The sequence below is a fragment of the Fundulus heteroclitus genome, chromosome 6, assembly GCF_011125445.2.
Source record: "Fundulus heteroclitus isolate FHET01 chromosome 6, MU-UCD_Fhet_4.1, whole genome shotgun sequence".
NCBI lineage: Eukaryota > Metazoa > Chordata > Actinopteri > Cyprinodontiformes > Fundulidae > Fundulus > Fundulus heteroclitus.
The window spans coordinates 10,436,074-10,456,751 of record NC_046366.1 but is presented as its reverse complement, the minus strand read 5'-3'; the positions used below and the strand labels follow the sequence as shown (position 1 = coordinate 10,456,751).

Sequence of the window (20,678 nt, the reverse complement as noted above, 5' to 3'; positions counted from 1 at the left end):
TGCCTTGTTATGAAATGCTAATAATTAGAAATAGACTTTTTGGGATGTGCACATATGTTTGCTTTATGTGAAAGATTAACAAAAAGTATTACATGATTATGTAGTGGAATGGGTAAAAAAATATAGAAAGTTTTCAGAAATGCGCGCAAGAAAAAAAACTTTGTCCGGTCAGAAGGTAAACCTCCACCCCGTGATCAACTCTGCTGTAGCCTCTAATAGGTATTCTTCCCAGATTGCCCTGTGTGCTGTTCACCATACATCTTCCCATCAATTCTGCCCAGCTCCCCCGTCGCAGCTGAAGAGAAATATCCCCACAGTATATTGCTGCGACCACCTTGCTTTACAATGGGAATGGTGTGTTCATGGTGATGTGTGTGTTAGGCTAAAAGGTTCCAATTTGGGTCTCATATTGTCAGATATGTTTGCTGTGTCCCCTACACGGCTTGTACCAAACGGGACAGTCTACTCCTCATATGGGTTTCGTTCGAACAGTGCATCTCTTATTGGCATTTTTCAGAGGAAGGTTATAAACCTATTCCCTTAGCTTTGGACAGCTCACAGATCTCTGTGCGTTCCATCCTCTGAAAATAAAAGCCTCCAACCTGTTTGAACACCTGACAGGTCATTCGTGGAGCAAAAATCAGAGATCCAAGGCTTAGTTGCAAGGCTATCGCCAAAGGACAACTACTAACTGACCCCTCCACAAAACCCGCCTTTGCTTGAACTTTCTCCCTGGTCCTTGTCTTCATGATGCTGTTTGTTGACCAGTGTTCTCTGACAAACCTTTGAGGCCTTCACAAACAGCTGGGTATAATACCGGGACCAATTTAGAGACAGGCGGATTCTGTTCACTTGCAGTTGGATGCACTGGATTTTATATGGGCTATCAGAGTAACGGGGTGTTGAGTACAAACCCAGGCCTCACTTGACAGTTTTTTCTTCTTTTTTTTGTGTGAGATATTTTAAAATTTCAAAAAAAATTTAAGTGAACTATAAAATTTTTGGTGGTCCATCATATAAAAATCTGTAAAACACATCAAGAACATGAAACAGTTCAAAGAGTAGGTATGAAGACTTTTGCAAAGCCATGTATTTAATAATTTGTCATTGCTATGGGTGTGTGACTTATAGTGACTTACAGCATGATGGCTTTGAAATGTGACTCTCTCACTCTCACTCACTCACTCTCTCTCAGTGTGTGTGCACACTATGCAAATATTGATAGCGAAGACTATGCTGGCTCTAACACTGGACTTGTGCTCGTGGCATTGCTATTATACTTCCTGTGCTATCTGCAATCTCTTCATTCTTTACATGCTTGTCTCTTCACTTCACTTTGATTAGGTCAAGTTCCATCTGGAGCTGGTTGCCCTCCTGGCGTCCGACCTCCATGTCCCTGTTGAAGACTACAGAGTCTAAGATTCTTGCTTGTAAGACTGTGTTGACTAACAGTGTGCTGTTTGATTATGTAACCGCAAGTATTGATTAGAAAACATAGCTTATTGCTTCATTGCTGCTCTCAACAGGTATTAAGAATGATTTATGGGCCAGGTTTGTGACCCTTCAAAACCAGGACCGAATATGGACCTTGTCTCTTACCAACAAAGGGACTCCCAAATCTGCAGAACAAGGTACTGAGTCTTTCCAGTAAGGAACTAGGCTGTGAAACCATGGAGCTTAAGAGTTTACATTTAAAGACAGCTCTCAGACGATAGATGTCTTCCTGTTCCTGTTTCCCCCAGCACCCAAGACTCCCCTGGTGATGGTTCACGGCTTTGGAGGAGGGGTTGGGCTGTGGATCAGGAACTTAGACGCACTGAGCCGCTCGCGGACCGTCTACGCCTTTGACCTTTTGGGTTTTGGCAGGAGTTCGAGGCCTCACTTCCCCTCAGATGCTGCCAAGGCAGAGGAGCAGTTTGTGAACTCCATTGAACAGTGGAGGCAGGCTGTTGGTCTGGAGACCATGATCCTGCTTGGACACAGTTTGGGGGGCTATCTGGCTACTTCGTACGCAATTCAACATCCTTCCAGGTAATCATCCATAACCCTCTTTTTCATGAGATTCAGTTCATAGACAAATGTAAACAGTCCTTAATTAAATTAAAGTTATACTTAGGAAGATAATTTAACAAAATCATTGTTCCACACAATAATTAGTAACCTTGTCAATACTCTGTAACAGCCCATTTGGCAATAGGGCCGTCCTTAGGCCTCTCAAATAATATTTCACAAGGTCAAAGCTTACAGAGAGAGGAACCTGTGATCAGTCCTCTGAGACAGCCACGAAGGAAGGTTGATTTACGTCTGGTGAAGCATTACTGTGTTGGTTCTAAGAACGCCATTCCTTTTAAAGTCCTAGTAAACTCCACAAATTTTTCGTTTGTGATAGTAGGACACAGAGCTATGGAGACTTGCTGACTCCCAATATGTCACTCTTTACACATGTTCTTCAACATAAACTTTGAATAGGTTATACCCCACTTGTCACCCTGCTTACTGTGCACCACTACGCCTGTAGTTACTACTAAACTGATTAAACTACCCCTGTGAATTACATTTATTGCAAAAAGTACAAACTACCACATCAACCACAGTTAGAAAATTTCAATACAGCTACTATTATACAAGGTTTCACCAATTTAAACACATTAACTTTTAATGACTACTGTTGTCTCAACATTATTTAACTGCCTCATGAAAACCATCTTTAGTATTTAGTGAAACAGTCTTTACTCTTCCAACCTGCTGCAAACATGATTCATAGTCAGATAGCCGAGGAATCTTAGGAATCTTGGTCCACTCTAAAAGGGCAAAGGTCTCCAGTTTGCCTATGTCGTTTAAAAGTTTATATGCTTCAGCAACCCTTCTTATATCCCACCAGATGTATTTTTATAGAGTTCAAGTCAAGTGACTAAGATTGCCACGCTAATATCTTCCCAGACTTTTTTTTTCTTTTTTTACGTGGCCTCTCTGGCAGCATAGAATTAAGAATTGCTGTCTTAATGCCAAAGAGAGCCAAACAGATTTTACTTTCATAAGTGGAGCATTACTGCTTTCACCATTGTGATCTGCTTGCTATAAATGTCAAAAACTTTATTAGATATTTTGGGATTATTTTTAATGAGCACACAAACAGAAAGGAAAGAGAAAAAGAGAGGAAGAGAAAAAGATGGATCAAAATGTTAAAAGGGTGACAAAAATAGAGGAGAAGATAAAGAGAGAACAAGATAACATCCTCGGAGTCTGCTTCTTCACCTGCAAAGAGAGATATAAAAAGAAGAGCAAAACCTACCGATAAAGTGTTGCAGGTACAAACAGCAAACGCCTTGATACTGTCATGATTTGTTTATGGATGAACCCAGAGATTACACCACACACACGGGACTAAAATTGAGAGTTTATTGAAAGGAAGGTGGATGATGAAACCAGAGAGACAGGCCGGGACTGGAACAGAGGTGTAGGAGAAGGCAGGAGCTGATGGCTTGGAGAGAGTACAGGCTGTAACTGAGCGGAGACAGGAACTGGCAAGCAGGACCACCAACACGGCAGAGTGAGGACTTGCATGCCAAAGCAACAGCTGGATCAGCAGCACGACAGGGTGAATGCTTGCAGGCCAGAGTACAGCAGAACCAGCAGCACGACAGGGTGAATGCTTGTAGGCCAAAGTCACAGCTGGATCAGTAGCACGGCAGGGTAAATACTTGCAGGCCAGAACCGCAGCAGGATCAGAAGCTCCACTAGAAGTTTCAGAGGTGAGACAGGTTACGTCCAGCAACAGGCAGAGACAAACAAGGATAAGCCAAGGCAGGGTACAAACGGCTAGCAGGAGCAAACCAAGTAGACAGGCGAGGAGAGTCAAAACCAAAACAAATCTAACCAGGGTGGGAGGAGGGAGGCTAGGATGGCAGGCTAGGGTCAAACAAAAAACTACCCAACCAGGGCGAACCAAAATAAAGAAGAAAATATAGGCAAACAAGAAAGCGTCTAAATTGCTAACAAACAAAAAAAAAGCGTCTTAATACGCTGGCAAACGAAAAGGCTTCTAATAAACGCTGGCAGACAAACAGACAGCGTCTAACAAACGCTGGCAGACAAACAGAGAGCGTCTAAACTACGCTGGCAGGCAAACAGAGGCTGTAGAGAAAAGCCAGGGGAAAACAGGCGTAGGGAAAAACCTGGGACAACAGGCGTACGAAAACGCCAGAGGAAAAACAGGCATACGACAACGCCAGGGGAAAACTCCGGGGCGTAAGGAAGATGCCGGGGCGGATGGAAAATGGAACTATCTAAATCACCAGGGAACAAAGAAATCAAGTCGCCAGGGAACCGAGAATAACTAAAACGCCAGGAACCAAAGGGCGTCCAACACGCCAGGGAACAGAGAACTTGCAAAACACCAGGGAAACAGAGAATTACTAATGCCAGGAACCAGAGGGCGTCCACACACGCCAGGGAACAGAAAAATCTAAAACCCCAGGGAAGCTGAGGGTGTCTAATACGCCAAACAACAGAGAATGTCTAACATAACTCAGGAGCAGTAGTAAGCCCTACGCCCCCCAGCGGGGCCTTGACAGAACATGGAGCCCAGGCCCTGCGGCTGCCAGGAGTGAGTCAGCATACACCTGAACACCTAGCCCTGGACACTGAGGACCACCAACCAGTGGGTCAAGGTGCCAGCCAACGAAGGGGACCCAAACGGGAGGATGGGCTAACAGGGGGGAGGGGTATTTTAATTTTTTTAAAACTCTGTCCATATTGTAAAATACTGAGATCTCTTAAACAAGATTATCCAAGGAAAACTGCCATTATAGTTGGCTCCATCTAGTGGTCATTCAGTTTAACACATTAACCTCAACTACTTTTTTTCTGCTTTCAAGCTGATTGTACCAGGCACGTCATGTCTTCATTTTAATCTGTTCGCAGAGTGTCGCACCTTATCTTGGTGGACCCCTGGGGTTTCCCTGAGCGATCCAAACCAGAGGTCGAGCAGAGTCAGGGCGCTGAGGTGGTAAAGAGACCCTCCATTCCCCGATGGGTAAAAGCCATTGCATCGGTTGTTTCCCTGTTTAACCCGCTGGCTGTTATCAGAGCTGCAGGCCCATGGGGTAAACATGTTGAAATTTGTTTCTGCTTCTGCTCTGTTAGCTCCAATGTTCCACCATCATCCCACCATGTGTGTTTCATTCTTTCAGGTCCAGGTTTAGTGAACAGATTCCGACCCGATTTCAAAAGGAAATTTGAGGATCTTTTTGATGACGACACTATGACACAGTACATTTACCACTGTAATGCACAGACTCCAAGGTATGGTCAAACAAATTTCTAGACAGCTTCTTTTTTAAAGCAAAGTGAATGCCTTACAGTGACGCCCTTCTTTGTTTTTCTGTTTCTCCCAGTGGAGAGGTAGGTTTCCGGGCCATGTCAGAAACACTGGGCTGGGCTAAGAGGCCTATGCTACAGCGGGTACATCTGCTGCCCCCCTCCATGCCTGTCACCATGCTGTATGGGGCTCGGTCCTGGGTGGACAGCTCATCTGGGAACAGGGCAGCTGAGATCAGGGGCAAGGCCCACACCAAGGTGCTGGTGAGTGGATGCAGAGAAAGCCACAAGCACATGTATCGGGCCTTCCAAAATTGGGCTTTTGCATGTTACAGCCACAAACCTCAGCGTTTTTGTTGGGATTTACAGTATTTTTTTTATAATCAAACAGAGAGTAGTGCATAATTGTGAAAAGGAATATATATATTTTTTTCACAAATAAAAATCTGAAAGTGTGGCTTGAACATCTCGTATGACTTTGACTTAATAGTTGTGTTGGTCTACCGCATAAAATCCCAATAAAAATTAACAAATTATGAGGTTACAATGAGACAGAATGGGGGGGGATAAAGCTTCAAACAGTATTAAAATGTTTGCAAGGCACTTTGCCATTTCGTTCTAAAGCTAAAACATTAAAGTTTAGGTGTGACTTTCTGTCTTCTCGTACAACTTCATTAATTTTAAATCTCAGCGGGTCTGTAACTAGCTGTGTATTTTGTGCCATTCACCCCAAACCTTTCCTCTCTGCAGCTGATAAATGAGGCCTCACACCACGTGTATGCTGACCAACCAGACGACTTCAACAGGGTGGTGGAAAACGTATGCAAATCTGTAGACTGACGGCATGGCTCTGAATCTGCAAATGGACTGAAAGTTCTGCGCTGTTATCTGCAGAAATCATTGTGGTGGATTCAGCCCGGCAGCCTGTGTGCATGAGCACTCTGGGTTGTCCTGGTTTGAGGCATTTGTAGATATATTATGAGTCCGAATGCAATCTTGCCATCTTTTTTGACTGTCGTAAATGTTGGTTCTTCTCATATTTGATGGATGGTTTATTCAGTGTGCCCACATGTTTATTTATTAAATGATTTACTTGGTAATGTCTTCCCACTGACAGTTAGCCAAATGTATTTGTCCAGCACTAAAAGCTGTTCTAATGTTGAATTTTTGGTTAACACAGAGATGCTGATTCCTATCTTAGGATGCTCGTGTTTTATTTATTTGTGAGCTGCCAGATGGCTACTGATTCACACTTTATCATGTGCCTGGCAAGGTAATCTTTCCTTGCTTTCTGTGTCTCTTATTTCTTTTTCACCTTATCACTCAGTTGTATTTTATACCTTAAAAATAAATAAAAGGAAGAAAAACAAATGTTTCCCAAACCAGCAATCAGTGATATACTTACTACATTGCCCTACCAGTAGAGGTCAGTACTCGATGTTTATGTTAACGTTCTAGTTCATTTGGTTGTGGGATCTAGTCGTTCTGTTTCTTCAGCGGTAGGAACAAAACTAAGCACCTTGTATTAGTAGAAATATGTCCTCACAGCTAACAGAGTTTATATATGTAATACTGTACTGGGCTATAACTTTAATCAGGGTCAATTGTGAACATTTGAGCAATAAAATTCCACAGTGAATGTGGCAATAATGGAAGTGTGGCAAGAAGAAAGATTTTTTTTTTTTAAAAGCCAGAAGAAATCTCATGTTTTAGTGTTCTATAATCCACGGAGGGATCACAACAAACATGGAGGAGGGAATGTGGTCAAAAGAGGTCAAAACTGAACTCTGTGTCCTAATATGCAGATAACTGCACACCAACCCCACCGTGAAACATGATGATCATCAGGCTGTAGGGATTATTTTCTTTAGCAGGGACTGGGAAGCTTGTCAGAGATGATGTGAACATGGGAAAAGGTAAACACAGGGCAATCCAGGAGGACGTTAGAGGCTGCAAAAGACTGGAGACGCAGGGTGCGGTTCACCTTCCAGCAGCACGGCGTTGGAAGTTAAGGTGAACTATGACTCTTCTAGTTCAAAGGTCAGTATTGGTAGCCCTTCGTATGACACAACACCAAGGAAGTAGCTCTCCATTTCAAAAAGGTTGATGACCCCTGGTTTAGAGCAAAGCCTGTTCGTGTGTTGAGAAGGGCCCAGTCAAAGTCCAGACCTAAGTTCAAATGAGAATCTGTGGGAAGACTTGAAATTTGACTTGAAATAAGCTCGAGCTATGCTGGAAAGGAGAAGTTTCATTCTCTAGATGTAAAAAGGTGGTAGAGACCTGCTCTAACAAGACTTGGTGCAACGTTAGCAAAAAATGGTTCTTCAAATTATCGACTTAAGGGGGCAAAATACAGATCACACTTTTGTATGGCTTAATTAATCACATAGGGAGATGTTGTCATATTAGGAGCAAAGTTTGTAGATCAGTTCACCGTAGCAGTAAACTCAAATTACGTATTTAACAGCAAGCATGTGAGGTGCGACTTTTAACCCGCCATTGTAAGAACATAAAGTAAGTCATATTTCACAATTGATCGATAAAACAACCGAAGAACAAATAATACGCATAAACACCAAGAGAAATTAAGAAAATGCAAATTTGTGTTGTTTTGCCGTTTAAAAGAAAACACTGATCCCAAGTCCAAAAGAAGGAGAGTTCCAGGGTCTTGGGGCCGCTGAACAAAAGGCTCAGTGTGCTTTTGTTTTCAGCTGTGTATGCGGCTCCATCAGCAGTCCTCGATCACAGGACTCCAGGGACCTGTCGGTGACATATGGATACACAAGTCATCTGATGTGACCTGGTACCTGCCCAGGCGAGAGGCGTCTCCCTTTCGCTCCACATTTTACCTCTTAAATGCCTTTCCTTGCCACCACTCATTGTTTTTGTTGTTGATTTTTGTTTGCCGGTCTGCTGACTCCCCATTGGTTACTCAAGTCATCAGGTATTGCTCATTCATGGATGATGAACAGGGTGAAGTGAAATGGAGAAGAAGTGCATTTCAAATTAAAACCGCACAAATATAACCAGATGGAAGACAAACATTTAACAGCTGCACAGTTTCACCCCATTACATACAGCCTGTTGTCATAATCTAAATGTGATGGAACAAAAGCATGACTAACCATCTTCAGTTCAGGACATGATACATTTGACCTTTATTTTGCAATACTTCTGAGATTACACAAACGGGGACGAACCGGAGACTCGACATGTGCATCCAAGGGAAAAACGGCGTTGAAAGTTGTGCCAACGTTCTTGGAATGTGGAAGACTTAGCCAAAGTACCAAGGCCCCAAACAGATCCCTGGGTTACACCAAAATGAACTGGACACAGGGAGACATGTAAGTTGCTACCCAGCATTATCTGTCAGACAGGTTTAAAGAGAACCTCTCCAAGGCGGATCCCAAAACGCCAACTCAGCACTTCAGCCTGTCGAGTATCCTCAAGTGACAAATTGTGTCTCTCTTTTTTTTAGGAGACATCTTTTCTTTTGCAAATATGTTCCAAAAAGGTATACTCATGCATACCTTTGGATTATGTGCCCATCAGATGCAGTACTCAAAAATTGTCCTCATCCTGTTGGTACTGACCGCTGATGACCGCACTGCAAAAAGGGAACTAAAAGTATATCCTAATTTCAAGAAAGTTTTACTTACTTTTAGTTCCCTTTTTGCAGTGCGAGAATTATTGTCTGTAGTCCACATTTTTCAAACTAACTGGGGTGTGACATCTTCCATCTATAGTCTTGATTCTTTTTATAAATTCCAAAGCACATGATGCAAGCAGGAACTTTGACTTATTTATTATTGGCATTCTCCCACTTTGCAATTAGGTTCTGCTTTTCCATGACTCCTAACAGAACCAAAGAATATTCAGGTCTTTATTGAGAAATGTTAACATATAAATTTCATTATTTATTGTTTTGGTCTCTAGTAGAGAAAGGGATTTTTTTTTTCCTTACAGAAAGTTGCCGTGTTTTACACACACAAATGTGTATTTTAATGAAGTGAAACATTAGGACACCCTATCCCCTAATAACTACTATCTCAGAGAAATTCTTCCCTTGCATTGATCTGAGGAGTCCGCCCTACTGTGAGGTGTTTAAGGGGGTTCTTGCATCAATAACCCAATTTCAAGACACTTCCAGCATCTCAATGAGATATAAAATCTGTTCTCGGGCTCAGCCCAGGCCTTTTATTTTCTTTATCCTGAGCAGCAAACAGGCTTAAACCAGAGGCAACCGGACCTTTGTTCAGTTCTTTCTGAAAACATCTCGACACCTATCCAGGAATATTTGTCAATTGTGGCGGCTCGCATTTGAGCAACCTGCAGTTGGAGCGCTGCTGTTTTTAAAGGACATGGAGACATGTGGAGGCTGGTTAAAGGTTTGGCAGTTTATTATATCTTACAGAACATTTTAAGGCCTTTCCTTCGTGTATTATCATTGATTTATAGTACTTGAATTGTTCAGTATCGACACATCTTATATATCAATCATCCATGTGTCCAAATAGTTCAGAAAAACACAACTTCTCTTCACTGGAGTGTACTTGAAAGAGCGATGTCCCAGTCCTGCCTCACTGTCGTCTGACAGCTGGCCATGTAACGCCCAACAAGCTTTTAGAGTTTGTCTTGATCAGCCTCTCCACATTTGCCCCAAGCTGTCACAGACAATAACCTTCCTCCACACCTAAAGACGCTGTGGTTTGTTCAAGGCCTCATTGTGGATGCGTTCTGTGTCCACGCTTCCTACTCTGAGCTGCTATGTCCAAGATGCACCGGCAGAGAATTACCTTCAGCTCAATTAGCTTGCCTGTCTGTCAGTAAGAATCTACCACTTGTCTTCATGAAGTTTGTTACCGAGGTGGAGGGAGGTTAGAGGAAGAATTCATTAAAAATTGACATAAGTCAGGGTCAATGTCTGTAAAACCGCAGAGAGGACTTTTGGCAAATTTCCAAGGACCCTTTCCGCAGTTTCAGTTATTCCTTAAACCAACACAAGGTATGTAAAAACTGGCCTTTCGAGCCATTAAAACACATAGTGTGGAAACTAGAAATAATTAGATTGTAAAAATCTGTAGTTCAATTAATACCTGCAAAAGCAAATTAAACTGGGAACACTATAAGAAAAAAATATTTAAATAAATTTTACCGCATTGTTTTCAATCAGGTGTTAAGGGCAAAAGAAAGGTGATTAGGCATGCAGCAGCTTTAAAATCAGCTACATTTCATTTGGTCTCCCTCAGAAATATTAATATATTCCTTTTAGGGCTGTCAAACGATTAAAATTTTTAATCTAATTAATCACAAGGTTTCTTGAATTAATTTCGATTAATCACAAGCCTAAATATTATTGAAAAATTTTCTGTGTACTGTTTTCAAAACAGAAAGATAAGCAAGAAGGGGGTATTACATTTAGTTTTTATTAATGACAAATCCAAAAAAAGAATTTAATTCAACAATTTTGGCAACTTAGCCATTGCTCTTTTTTTTTTAGCACATACAGGATGGGTGAATGGAACGTTTTTCGTTTTGAACAAACAACTCCACTTTTAAACTATTACATGAGGTCCTTTTACCTTTATTTATTCATCTTTTAGCCAGTTGCTAAGGCAAACTAACTGGTTAACATTTTCTGAATGTAAAGCAGACCGTTTCTTCTGAACAATATGGCCAGCGACTGAAAAGAGTCGTTCGCAAGGAACTGTGGATGCAGGAGTTGCTAGATATTTGCGGGCAAGCCGCGCCAGCTTGTCATGTGCTCCTGAATGAGCAGCCCACCACTGCATGGGGCAGTCCTCCATATTTATGCTTGGCTCTGCCCTGTACCTGTGTATGTCTCTGTCAGGTTGCGCCTCTTCATCTGACTCTGAATCTGAGCCCATCTGTAGAAGGTGAATTTTCTTCTTGGGTGGTCCATCTTGAGAAGTCAGCAGAGACCTTCTGGGTGAATGTTCATGAAGCATGCCTCCAAGTGAGGTCCACACCTCTTCCCTTTCACTCTTGGGCAGACTCTTCAAGTCTTTAAAACGTGGATCCAGAGCCGTTGCAAGCTTGAGCCATGCATTGTTAGAATTTTCTTGGCGGGAGGCAAGGTCTTCCATGAAGCTTGTCTTAAAGCTCGCCACATATGCAGGGTCTTCTTCAGAGACCTTCATCACTTGACGCAGGTGGCGGAGGGCAGGCAGTACTACTGAGCAGGAGATATAGGCCTCTCCACCCAGAATCTCAGTTACATACCTGCAGTAAAATAACACACAAACACACACACATAAGATATTTGAACACCAGTTGGTATGCTGGTAAATCAGTTAAACATTTAATAGGAGCTTGATCAGTTCAATTTAATTTTCAATTTGCACATTATATGTGCATTCCTTACCTGCAGGGCTCTAGAAGAGTGCTCAGTCTCTGCAGTTTGTCCCATTCTGGTGGCGTCAGCATAACCAGTTTATGGCGTTGTTGGTCCAGGGTTGCTTTAATTGCTGCATGATTGCGGTTCAGGCGCTTGATCATTTCCAGCGTGGAATTCCACCGCGTTGGCACGTCTTGGATCAGTGGCTCCTGCTGCTGTCCCAGGGCCGCTTGCTGTGCTTTAAGCTCCATGCTGTTGGCTGCGCTGTGTCTGAAGTGACCCACAATTTTGCGACACTTGGCCAATACATTTGTAAATCCACTATCGGAGAGGCTCACGTTGATGCTTCTCTGCAGCATGTGAGCGATGCAGGGCATGTGATCATATGGCAGCAGTTTAGCCGCAGCTGTCATATTACGGGCACTGTCCGTCCCTATTGTTGTGATTTTTCCTTCTATTTTCCACTTGTGTGCCACGGTTTGAAACTGTTGAGCACATGCCTCTGCGAAGTGACGCTCTTCTGATTTAATTACGGTTAAAGCAAACGACTTCAGTTCCCAGGTTTCAGTGATGTAATGCGCCGTCACACCCAGATAATTATTGTTACTCACGGAGGTCCAGTGGTCTCCTGTCAAAGCAACATGTTCCGCTGAAGCCAAATCCTCTTCCTTCGTTTTCATTTTAGCAACATAAAGTTCGTTGATTTTAGTCATCACTGTGCCTCTCGACGGTGGCTTGTAGAATGCGTCTAAAGTTGCCACTTTCAAAACTTCTGCGAGGCCAGTGTCCTCGACAATATTAATCGGTCTACAGTCCTTGGCTATCCATCTGGCAATTTTGTCGTTCAGCTTCTCAGACGTAGACTTACTTAATGCCCTGCGCTCGGTGAGGGTGGTCTGACGCATGCCAGGCGTAACACCTGAAGTTGAAGCCCCAACAAATGTATGCTTGGCGTTAAGATGATATTTAAGGCTCGAGGTGCTTCGGTGAAACGAAAAGTCCTTCTTGCAGTGTGAGCAAACCACAACATGTTTATTTATTGTTCCGTCTTTGTTTGTTTTATACTCGAATTGTCCATCCAGCGGTCCAACAGGTTCTTCTGATTTCTCCATCTCGCTCATGTCGGACAATTGAATTGTGGGTAAAAAAGGGCGGAGCTGCGTTAATGCGTTAAAAAAAATATTGCGTTAATTCCGGAAATTAATCATCTCGCGTTAACGCGTTAATTTTGACAGCCCTAATTCCTTTTCACTTTGTCCAGCTCATAGCTGCCAAAAAAATATATATTTAGTTAGTCAGCCACCATATACTGTAGCCCAGTGGTCACCAACCTTTTTAGGCCATAGGCTGAAGCCTGTATCGTTCAGGTTCGCTCCACCTATTTAGGGACTACTAAATGACACCTACAATAAAATCCTAAGTGAATTTTGAGCCCATAACCAAAAGTTCTCCAATCGCTTTGCGCCAGTATTTTTACAGTAATTACTTAAAAGTGTAACTATATCGGTAGCCTGATCACACCGTAATCACACCGCTAATCTACACTCGAATCAAGCCGCCTAGCCGTTAGCCAATCAGAGCGCGTCATTCAGGTACGCTCTCGCACTTCGAGCGAAAAGAAAACAACAACAACAAACATGGCCTCTCCCGTGGAGCAGCTTATTCCCGTTGGATCAGACAAAAAACGCCAGAAAAATGAGGATTATACATGCATCACACACACATATCATCGGTGGACAAAGAACGGACACAGCCACTAACAGTTGTTCGTTGGAAGAAGCTGGTTGTATGTGCCCGTAAGTGGCTAGAAATTGACAGAATCGACCGCACGTTGGCGGAGGCTGTATGTGTACACGATGACGAGTTCGCCAAAAATAACAATGATGATGATTCCACGTCAACCCTGGCTTGTCCAGACGAAACTCTTCCTGGCTTCTTGGAGGTACACAAACTTGGTTTTCATCCAACTTGTTATAGACGTTTCATCCATAAGAAACGAATTGCCAGTGCTGAAAAACTAGCAGAAAAACGGGGAGCATCTATCTGGTGGTGACAACAATGGTTCTGATTCTGATCACGAATCTTCCACAACCACGTCCACGACTAGCCGGCCACCATCGCCAAAACGGTTGAGATCCACGACTAAATCATCGAGGTCTGGCAATGTACTTCCTGCTATCTGTATAATTTGCAAGAGGCTTGACCGCTTTGTGAAAGAAGGACACATGACAAAGAAAGATAAATTGGTCCAAGCAGAAACTATAAATGCTGGTGAGTAGATAATTTGCAGACTGCATCTTTGTTTGTGGCTCATAACCAAAAGCAAAAGTAATAAAAAAAAATGCATGTGTAATTGGTGCCAGCCCAAGCCTGCTCATATCATTAAGAAAAAGGCGTATGAAGGCTATGTGTAGGGCCTCAATAATAATAAAAGGCATTATTATGAACTTGAAGTGATGATAGGCAATTCATTCATTTGTCAAATAATGGTTAGATTTTAAATTTGTCACCCAACTACCAGTTCAGTCTCATAAAACAGAGAAAAGGTATTTTATATTATTTGTTGGCAGCTGGTTTATGATTGAATTTTTTTTAACTCTCTCTTTGCTAGGGAGTTTGGTTAAAGCAGCTGAACTGAAAATGGACGAATCCATCCTCAAGGATGTACGTGGAAAAGATTGTCGCAATTGAAGTGCGGTACCACAAACGGTGCTACAAAGAATATACAAGATTTCTGGTGGCTACAACAAGTGATGAAAGGTGAATTTCAGATAATTCATGTAGAATATATGTGAAATACAAATACTTGAGAGTGAACCTTATATTGATGGTAGGGTTACATTCTGGGGTTAAACGTTTTTGAAAGTTGATTATTCTTACAAATGAAGCCCAGTTTATAGAGAAATTATATTGTAGTAAATAATGTAAAATAAACATTTGGATGCAGTTTTACATAAAACATTTTAACCATAAAATTTTATTGAATGAGATATTCTATCATTGTTAATTTTAAGATTGAGTAAGCATTTTAACTAATCTGTATTTTGCATTGTTTCACACAGGATGCCAAAAGCCTGGGAGTATGCCACTGTACACAGAATTTTGTGACAAAATAATTCGGGCACAGTTGATTAAAAAACAGGAAATCTTCAGGATGAAAAAGCTCTCTTCCCTGTTCCAGAAAATGATACGAGAACACCATGGTCATGGAAGTTACAGGTAATTATGATTCATTAATAGAATTATGATTCATTAATAGATTTTTGATATTATTCACATCAGCATATATTTATTATTCCTTGTAACTTTTTCACAGATCAGATCTTCTGAAGAAAAGACTGAGGCAAGACTTTCCCCAACTAAATTTCTACAAGCCTCTGAGGAAAAACCTGAGTGAAATGGTATTTACAGAAGCTACAGGACTTCTCAACAAGGGTTCATCAACTGAAACTGAGTCATCAGGATCGCAAGAGACTTTGTCGAGTGGTGGAGAGACAGTTCAGGAAGGTCGTACATATGCAGCACAACGAGACCATACCAGAACCATTTATAGTGCAGGTATAATTCTTAAACAAGCAGTTAAGAGTGCCCCTAAAATGAGTGCCAATTGGCCTCCTACATCTGAGGATCTAAATATTTCCTCAGCTAGAAAGATTGTGCCAATTGAACTGTATAATTTACTTGCTTGGTGCATAGGTGTAAGTGATGAATTGACATTATCTAACATGGTTAATGTATCGGAGGAGGTTGATCTTCGTTTACTGTCAATCTGCCAAGATATTATTTATTTATCCTCAAAAGGTAGAAATCAAACCCCAAAATCTCTAACACTTGATTTAACTCTGCACCACTTGACAGGGTCATTTCAGGTTGTACACATGGTGAGTAAACTTGGTCACTGTGTATCTTGGGAATCTGTTGTAGGTTTTGAGACAAGTCTTGCTCAGCTTCAGTTGTCCAGAGGTTTGGATCTCCCACAAGGGTTTGCCAGTAATAACTTTACTGTTCTAGTGTGGGACAATGTAGATTTTGGAGAGGAAACATCATCAGGGAAGGGTACCACCCATCACACTATTTTCTATTGTAATTCTGAAGTCGTAACAACCTGAAGTTATCCTAAAAAGTTTAACATCTCTTGCTGGGTCCAACAAAAGTCATTGTTTAAAAACAGAAATGTCTTTGTGCCTAGTTTTCACTGTTCAAATTTTAGCTGTGTAAAATTTTGCTTCCAATATTGTAACTGGTCTGCTAGGTCAGTGGTTCCCAACCTTTATTTCTTAAAGCCCCCCCCTGCTGAAGTCCAAGACAAGCCAAGCACCCCCAAGCCTTACACAGGCCCGCACAAACGTATCAAAAGATTAAAGTGATTTGTAATGAACATTTATTTATTTGAAAAATAAAGAATAAATGGCAGCTATGTCATTTTGTTATTATTTTTGATTAATAATGTATTTTTTATGTCAACGGGTGTACAGTGCACAGAAATTAACTACAAACTCCAAAAAAGAGAGCTAACATATAAACTTCAAACCTAAGCTTAACTTTCATGAGCATGTCCACATTTTCAATATATTTTCCAGTTCTAATTTACAAACATGCATAAAGTATAAACTAAAAAAAAAAAAAAAAAAAACAGTCCCATGTGATTATACACACTCAACTACTGGCTTAAAAAATAAAATTATACAACAGTTTCAGAAACCAATACTAAACTTACAACTTTTTTTACTTCTTATTTGTTCAGTTACTAATGGGTACCTTTAGCTTGCATATTTTTGACCAGAGATGCGATGTCAGGTTTGATTGTTGTGATAGCCAGTCTAAAGTCCTAGTGAACATCGAGTCTGTTTCTGACTTTAGTTTTTATTCTTAATAGCGCGCTGAAAGCTGCTTCAGACAGGCATGTAGTGCTAAATGGGAGAATAACCCTGGTTGTTGCGTGTTTGGCCAGTGTGGGAGCTACAGCGTGTCTTTTGGCAATCCAGAACTTTTTAAATCCGTTTTCCTGGAAATATCTTTTGGACACGGAATCAGCTTGAAGGTCACAAAGCTCATCTTCACAGCCGATGTATTCTATGTCCTTCAGGGTGGAAACGTAGGGTTCCAACACCCACGATTCTCTGGATAAATACTGGTCCATGTCGGCAAAGCGGCTCTGAATCTCATCGCGGAGAAGGTTCATGTGCCGCGTAAACTCCGTGCGCAAAGACGCACGCACGGCGCCACCAGACTGTTTCAGCAGCAGCGGGAAATGCTGCAAGTCCCCCTTTGACATTTTAGTGACTCTGTATTCCAGTTTGCGCACAAAAGCGTCCAGGGCGTTTTTGCAAAGCATGATGTTCGATTCTGGCCCCTGCATCCGTTTGTTTGTTTCATTGAACAAAGGGAATGTGTCTGCCAGATAAGCCGCTTTGATCCAAAACGCGTCAGTCAGTTGTTCAAAGAGTGGCCGATTGTGATCTTGGATGAATTCTTTTATTTTTCTTGTAGCTCAATAAAACGCACAAGCACGAGTCCACGCGACAACCACCTCACCTCGGTGTGTAGCAGCAGTGTTTGATGCGCTTCGTCCTCGCACAGCTGGGCAAAAAGTATTTTATTAGAAGGGCGAGCTTTGATGAAGTTTACAACTTTAACTACAGTTGATAGTGTGTCGCTGACGAGTTCTCCACGTATTTTTCTTCTTTAGATAACGTATCACAAGATGGTTTTAAGAGTAAGTTGATGGTTGATGGTATCAGATTGCCAGATCCACACAGCAAAAGCCTGAAGGGACGGAGCGAGTCTGTGAAATGCTGGCCAAGGGTTCCGTACCGCGACATATACAAAGGATTATTTTGGTGTTTTTGTCTTGTTAAAATGGGTGGGTGTGTGGGCGACATTGCAACGTAAACACAGACGTACTAGCGCGCGGTGAACAGGGGGCGTAATGGAGCCGCTGTCTGCTGCTCCAGACAGCGGCTACTGCTGCTGCATCGACTCCGCTTCTCCCGGCCCCATGTAGCGATCGCCACCTCCCCTCCGCCGCTATTTAAGTAGAACAATGACTAGAGCAGAATTAAGTTGTATTTACCGGAGATGAAGTGTAGACTGCAAATTCTCTCGTAGTATGATGGCTCCCCCAGTCCATTGGGAGGGTCTGCCTGCACTCTTTTCATTGAAAATATGCATTTCTTTCTTTGTCCTTCCTCCTTCGGTAAACGACAGAAACGTACATCCAACGATTTGGAATGCCTCTGTGTGCAACCGGGAGCACAACAAGTCGTAGGCATTGTTTAGAAAAATAAACTAACTAAAAGTACGCTCAAAATCACCCGTTTTGTCATGTAGTAGACAAGAACAGTACTGTTTTTGCCTATCCGCAGGACCTGGATGTTGCACTGACCAAAAATGAACCAAAAATTATTCAACCTTGGACCAAAATATTTAATACAATTTATAAATATTGTAAAATCGATTTGGGTGTGCAGATTTTTTAATTATGATCACAACCATAATTTCCTTTTCTTTTTTTTAACCATAATTTTCATCACCTCAAAGCAGAGAAAGCTCTGCGCCCCCCCTGTGTTCTCTGGCGCCCCCCCTAGGGGGGCGCGGACCCCAGGTTGGGAATCACTGTGCTAGGTGATAAAATTCACACCACTTTTCATAGTTATTAGTTAACCAGACACAAAAGGAGATCTTGCTATTAGAGTTTTTCAATTGAAAATTCAAAGAATTGCAGTTTTTATGTGCAATAAAGATATATTATGGGCAATTGTGAAATTGTTAAAAAGTGTATTTTTTCATTTAGAATAACTCCTTACTTAAAGCACGCAGAACATTGCCGCTTTATAAGCTCTGAGTAAGTATGAATGTCTGTAGGAATCATAATTTTGAGTCCGATCGCCTGAATAATAAAAAAGTTACAAGGGTTTGAAAATGGTAGAAGACCCAAATTTGTCACTTTTTTGGGTAAACTGCCACCTTTGGCACCCATTTTCTCAAATACTGGCAGGAATCCCATGGAGAACTTTTTTCCCCAGCTCGAGTACATATTTAAGATTGGAAAACTGCTGTCGAAAAGTAGTCCCCAGGTTAGTGGAGCGAAATCCTATTTCTAGCCTCATTTTGAGCTTCAGCCTATGGCCTATTTAGAATTTGAGAGTAGAAAGGAAAGTGATTTTGATTTTCAAAGGTTTTTGCAAATAGAAATCTGATGTGTGGCATTCATTTGTAACCTGCCCCCCAGTCAACAGTTTGCAGAACCGCCTGTCTCCCTCCATCGTCAATCCTGAGCAGCTTTGCTGTCTGTAATGAAGAAAAGCATCCCCACAGCATGATGCTCACATCACCATGTTTCACTGAATGGATGTTCACGGTGATGTGCAGTTTCGGTTTGCCACCACACCGTATGTTTTGCATCTCGGTAAAAAAGTTTCGTTTGGGTTTTTGGTCTCCAGTCCACACAGGCGGACTCTGTTTACTGTTTGGGGGGACTTCTTGGCTTAATTTTTTATAGATGTGTCAGAGTAAAGGGTGCTGGATACAGATGCAAACCACACTTTGAATATATACTTGTAAAACATTTTAAAACGCATGTCTAATTTGTTTCTACAGCACAATCACGCATTACTTTGTGTTGGCCTGTCACATAAAATCACAATAAAATGTTCTTGTTGTAACTAGTATGATTCTATCCTGTGTTCGCTGTTTGCCCCCAGTATTCTGATTCGTGGGTCGGCTGGCTGGTTGCTCTCTGCCATGCTCAGCTCTGCTCATCAGCAGAAGCAGCAACACCTGTCTCGGTCCTAATTATCTTCAGTCCTTGCAATCCTGCCTTTAAATAACGGCTTTCCGCATTAATTCCCTGCCAGACTGTTGCAAGCCTCATGGTGGGTTAGATGTTCAGCCTTGTCAAGTTTGTTCTCATGTTCTTGTTTTTCTGGATTTCCTTCCCGTCAGACACCTCATCAGCTTCTGTTTTATTGGGCTGTTTTCACAACCGCAAACCTTTGCCAAGCCATTTTAATTTGTCTGCCTTGTCTGCCGTCCCTGCCTTGTGGAGCAGTTTCAATCCTGATTGCGGTCGGCCCTGCCTGCCTGTTCTGCTCCAGCCTGGCCAGACTCCAGCAGAATTATTGACTTTTAAAAATCAGCAGCTTGACTTTCGGGTTCTCTGGGCATAACAGAGAAACGTGAGAAAAAGTGGGAAAGTTCAAGAGGAATGCATACTTTTGCACTGTAGCGTCTAAAGTTTTGGCTGCAGGAGGAAGCTGGATCAATGCGTGTAGCGGGATTATACAAACTTCTCCAAGTCCTTTGAAATGTGCAAGAAAACACAATTGTAGGTTTATCCCAGAACAGCTTTGTCACTGTTACATTGCTGATGCATTCATTTTTTAATAACATTAAATAAACTATGTGCTTTTAATGAGTGAAGTATCCTGGATGACATCAGCCTTTCTGAATGATGAAATGCTGTTATGGGATCTCACCTGCCTAAACCTGCACAAAAAAACATACTTGCTGAGTAAACCTTTCATAATATTATTTACCTGCAAAAAATAAAAGGGGGGGGGGGAGGATTTGTCAGAATGTAGGAATGTGAATATATGCTTGCTTCCTGTGAGAAGCTTGGCTTGCATCATTTCAACCCATTAGTCATGTCTAAAGAGCAATAATGGATCCCAGGTCAGATCAAAGTTTTAGTAATCTTTATTACTGTCAAAACAATACAAAAACTTTCCAGGTAGATAAATAATATGGATAAAGATAGCTTTCTTCACATTTTACACCAAGTGCTATTGTTCAAGAGGCCAGAAAAGGTTTTAAGGAATCAAGGATTTTGGATGTTGAGTACAATCTTGAGTCAAGAGCAGATCTTTTATGAATCTTACACACACATCTCAGAAAATAGCACTGCTTTCCTTCAAAAGATGAAACATTCACATAAGAAAAAAAAAAAATAAAACCAACATATCACAACCAATATGTTCTGACTTTGTTTAAAATTATGTTT

At 41.7% G+C, this 20,678-nt stretch overlaps 3 protein-coding genes across 6 annotated transcripts; 2 read left to right on the top strand and 1 right to left on the bottom strand.

Annotated features, from left to right (window-relative positions):
* Positions 1-1,255: 1,255 nt before the first annotated feature.
* LOC118563355 ((Lyso)-N-acylphosphatidylethanolamine lipase-like) lies at positions 1,256-6,690 on the top strand (the record flags this gene model as incomplete). Its single annotated transcript, XM_036137763.1, has 7 exons — positions 1,256-1,430; positions 1,527-1,631; positions 1,743-2,031; positions 4,924-5,105; positions 5,193-5,304; positions 5,397-5,583; positions 6,070-6,690. Coding segments are annotated over 7 exons (1,140 nt in total), but the record flags the coding sequence as incomplete, so codon positions are not given.
* Positions 6,691-10,817: 4,127 nt separating this feature from the next.
* Positions 10,818-12,090, bottom strand: LOC118563354 (zinc finger BED domain-containing protein 1-like). Its single transcript, XM_036137762.1, has 2 exons — positions 11,705-12,090; positions 10,818-11,562 (listed from the first exon to the last, which is right to left on the bottom strand). The coding sequence occupies exons 1-2, from the start codon at positions 12,088-12,090 to the stop codon at positions 10,908-10,910; spliced, it is 1,041 nt and encodes a 346-aa protein (XP_035993655.1). The 3' UTR covers positions 10,818-10,907.
* A 1,095-nt stretch (positions 12,091-13,185) lies between these two features.
* Positions 13,186-18,437, top strand: LOC118563418. 4 transcript variants are annotated; one of them, XR_004931212.1, is made up of 4 exons: positions 13,186-13,948; positions 14,740-14,896; positions 14,994-15,929; positions 18,302-18,437. XR_004931212.1 is itself a non-coding variant. In XM_036138028.1 (4 exons), exons 2-4 carry the CDS (start codon positions 14,431-14,433, stop codon positions 15,784-15,786), a joined length of 957 nt encoding a protein of 318 aa, XP_035993921.1. In that variant the 5' UTR covers positions 13,186-13,948; positions 14,293-14,430; the 3' UTR covers positions 15,787-16,353. The 4 variants fall into 4 exon arrangements, 3 of the variants coding, with proteins under 3 accessions (XP_035993921.1, XP_035993920.1, XP_035993919.1); XM_036138028.1 differs by lacking the exon at positions 18,302-18,437 and adding an exon at positions 14,293-14,437 and having other exon boundaries at positions 14,994-16,353; XM_036138027.1 differs by lacking the exon at positions 18,302-18,437 and adding an exon at positions 14,289-14,437 and having other exon boundaries at positions 14,994-16,353.
* The last annotated feature ends 2,241 nt before the right edge of the window (positions 18,438-20,678 follow it).

Excerpts from the sequence above, each read along its gene's own strand:
- LOC118563354 (XM_036137762.1), bottom strand. The coding sequence starts at position 12,090 with ATGACAGCTGCGGCTAAACTGCTGCCATATGATCACATGCCCTGCATC. Across the intron at positions 11,563-11,704 it reads ACTCTTCTAGAGCCCTGCAG|GTATGTAACTGAGATTCTGG; the intron begins GTAAGGAATGCA and ends ATTTTACTGCAG.
- LOC118563418 (XM_036138026.1), top strand. The coding sequence starts at position 13,903 with ATGACAAAGAAAGATAAATTGGTCCAAGCAGAAACTATAAATGCTG. Across the intron at positions 13,949-14,739 it reads AGCAGAAACTATAAATGCTG|GATGCCAAAAGCCTGGGAGT; the intron begins GTGAGTAGATAA and ends TGTTTCACACAG. Across the intron at positions 14,897-14,993 it reads CATGGTCATGGAAGTTACAG|ATCAGATCTTCTGAAGAAAA; the intron begins GTAATTATGATT and ends ACTTTTTCACAG.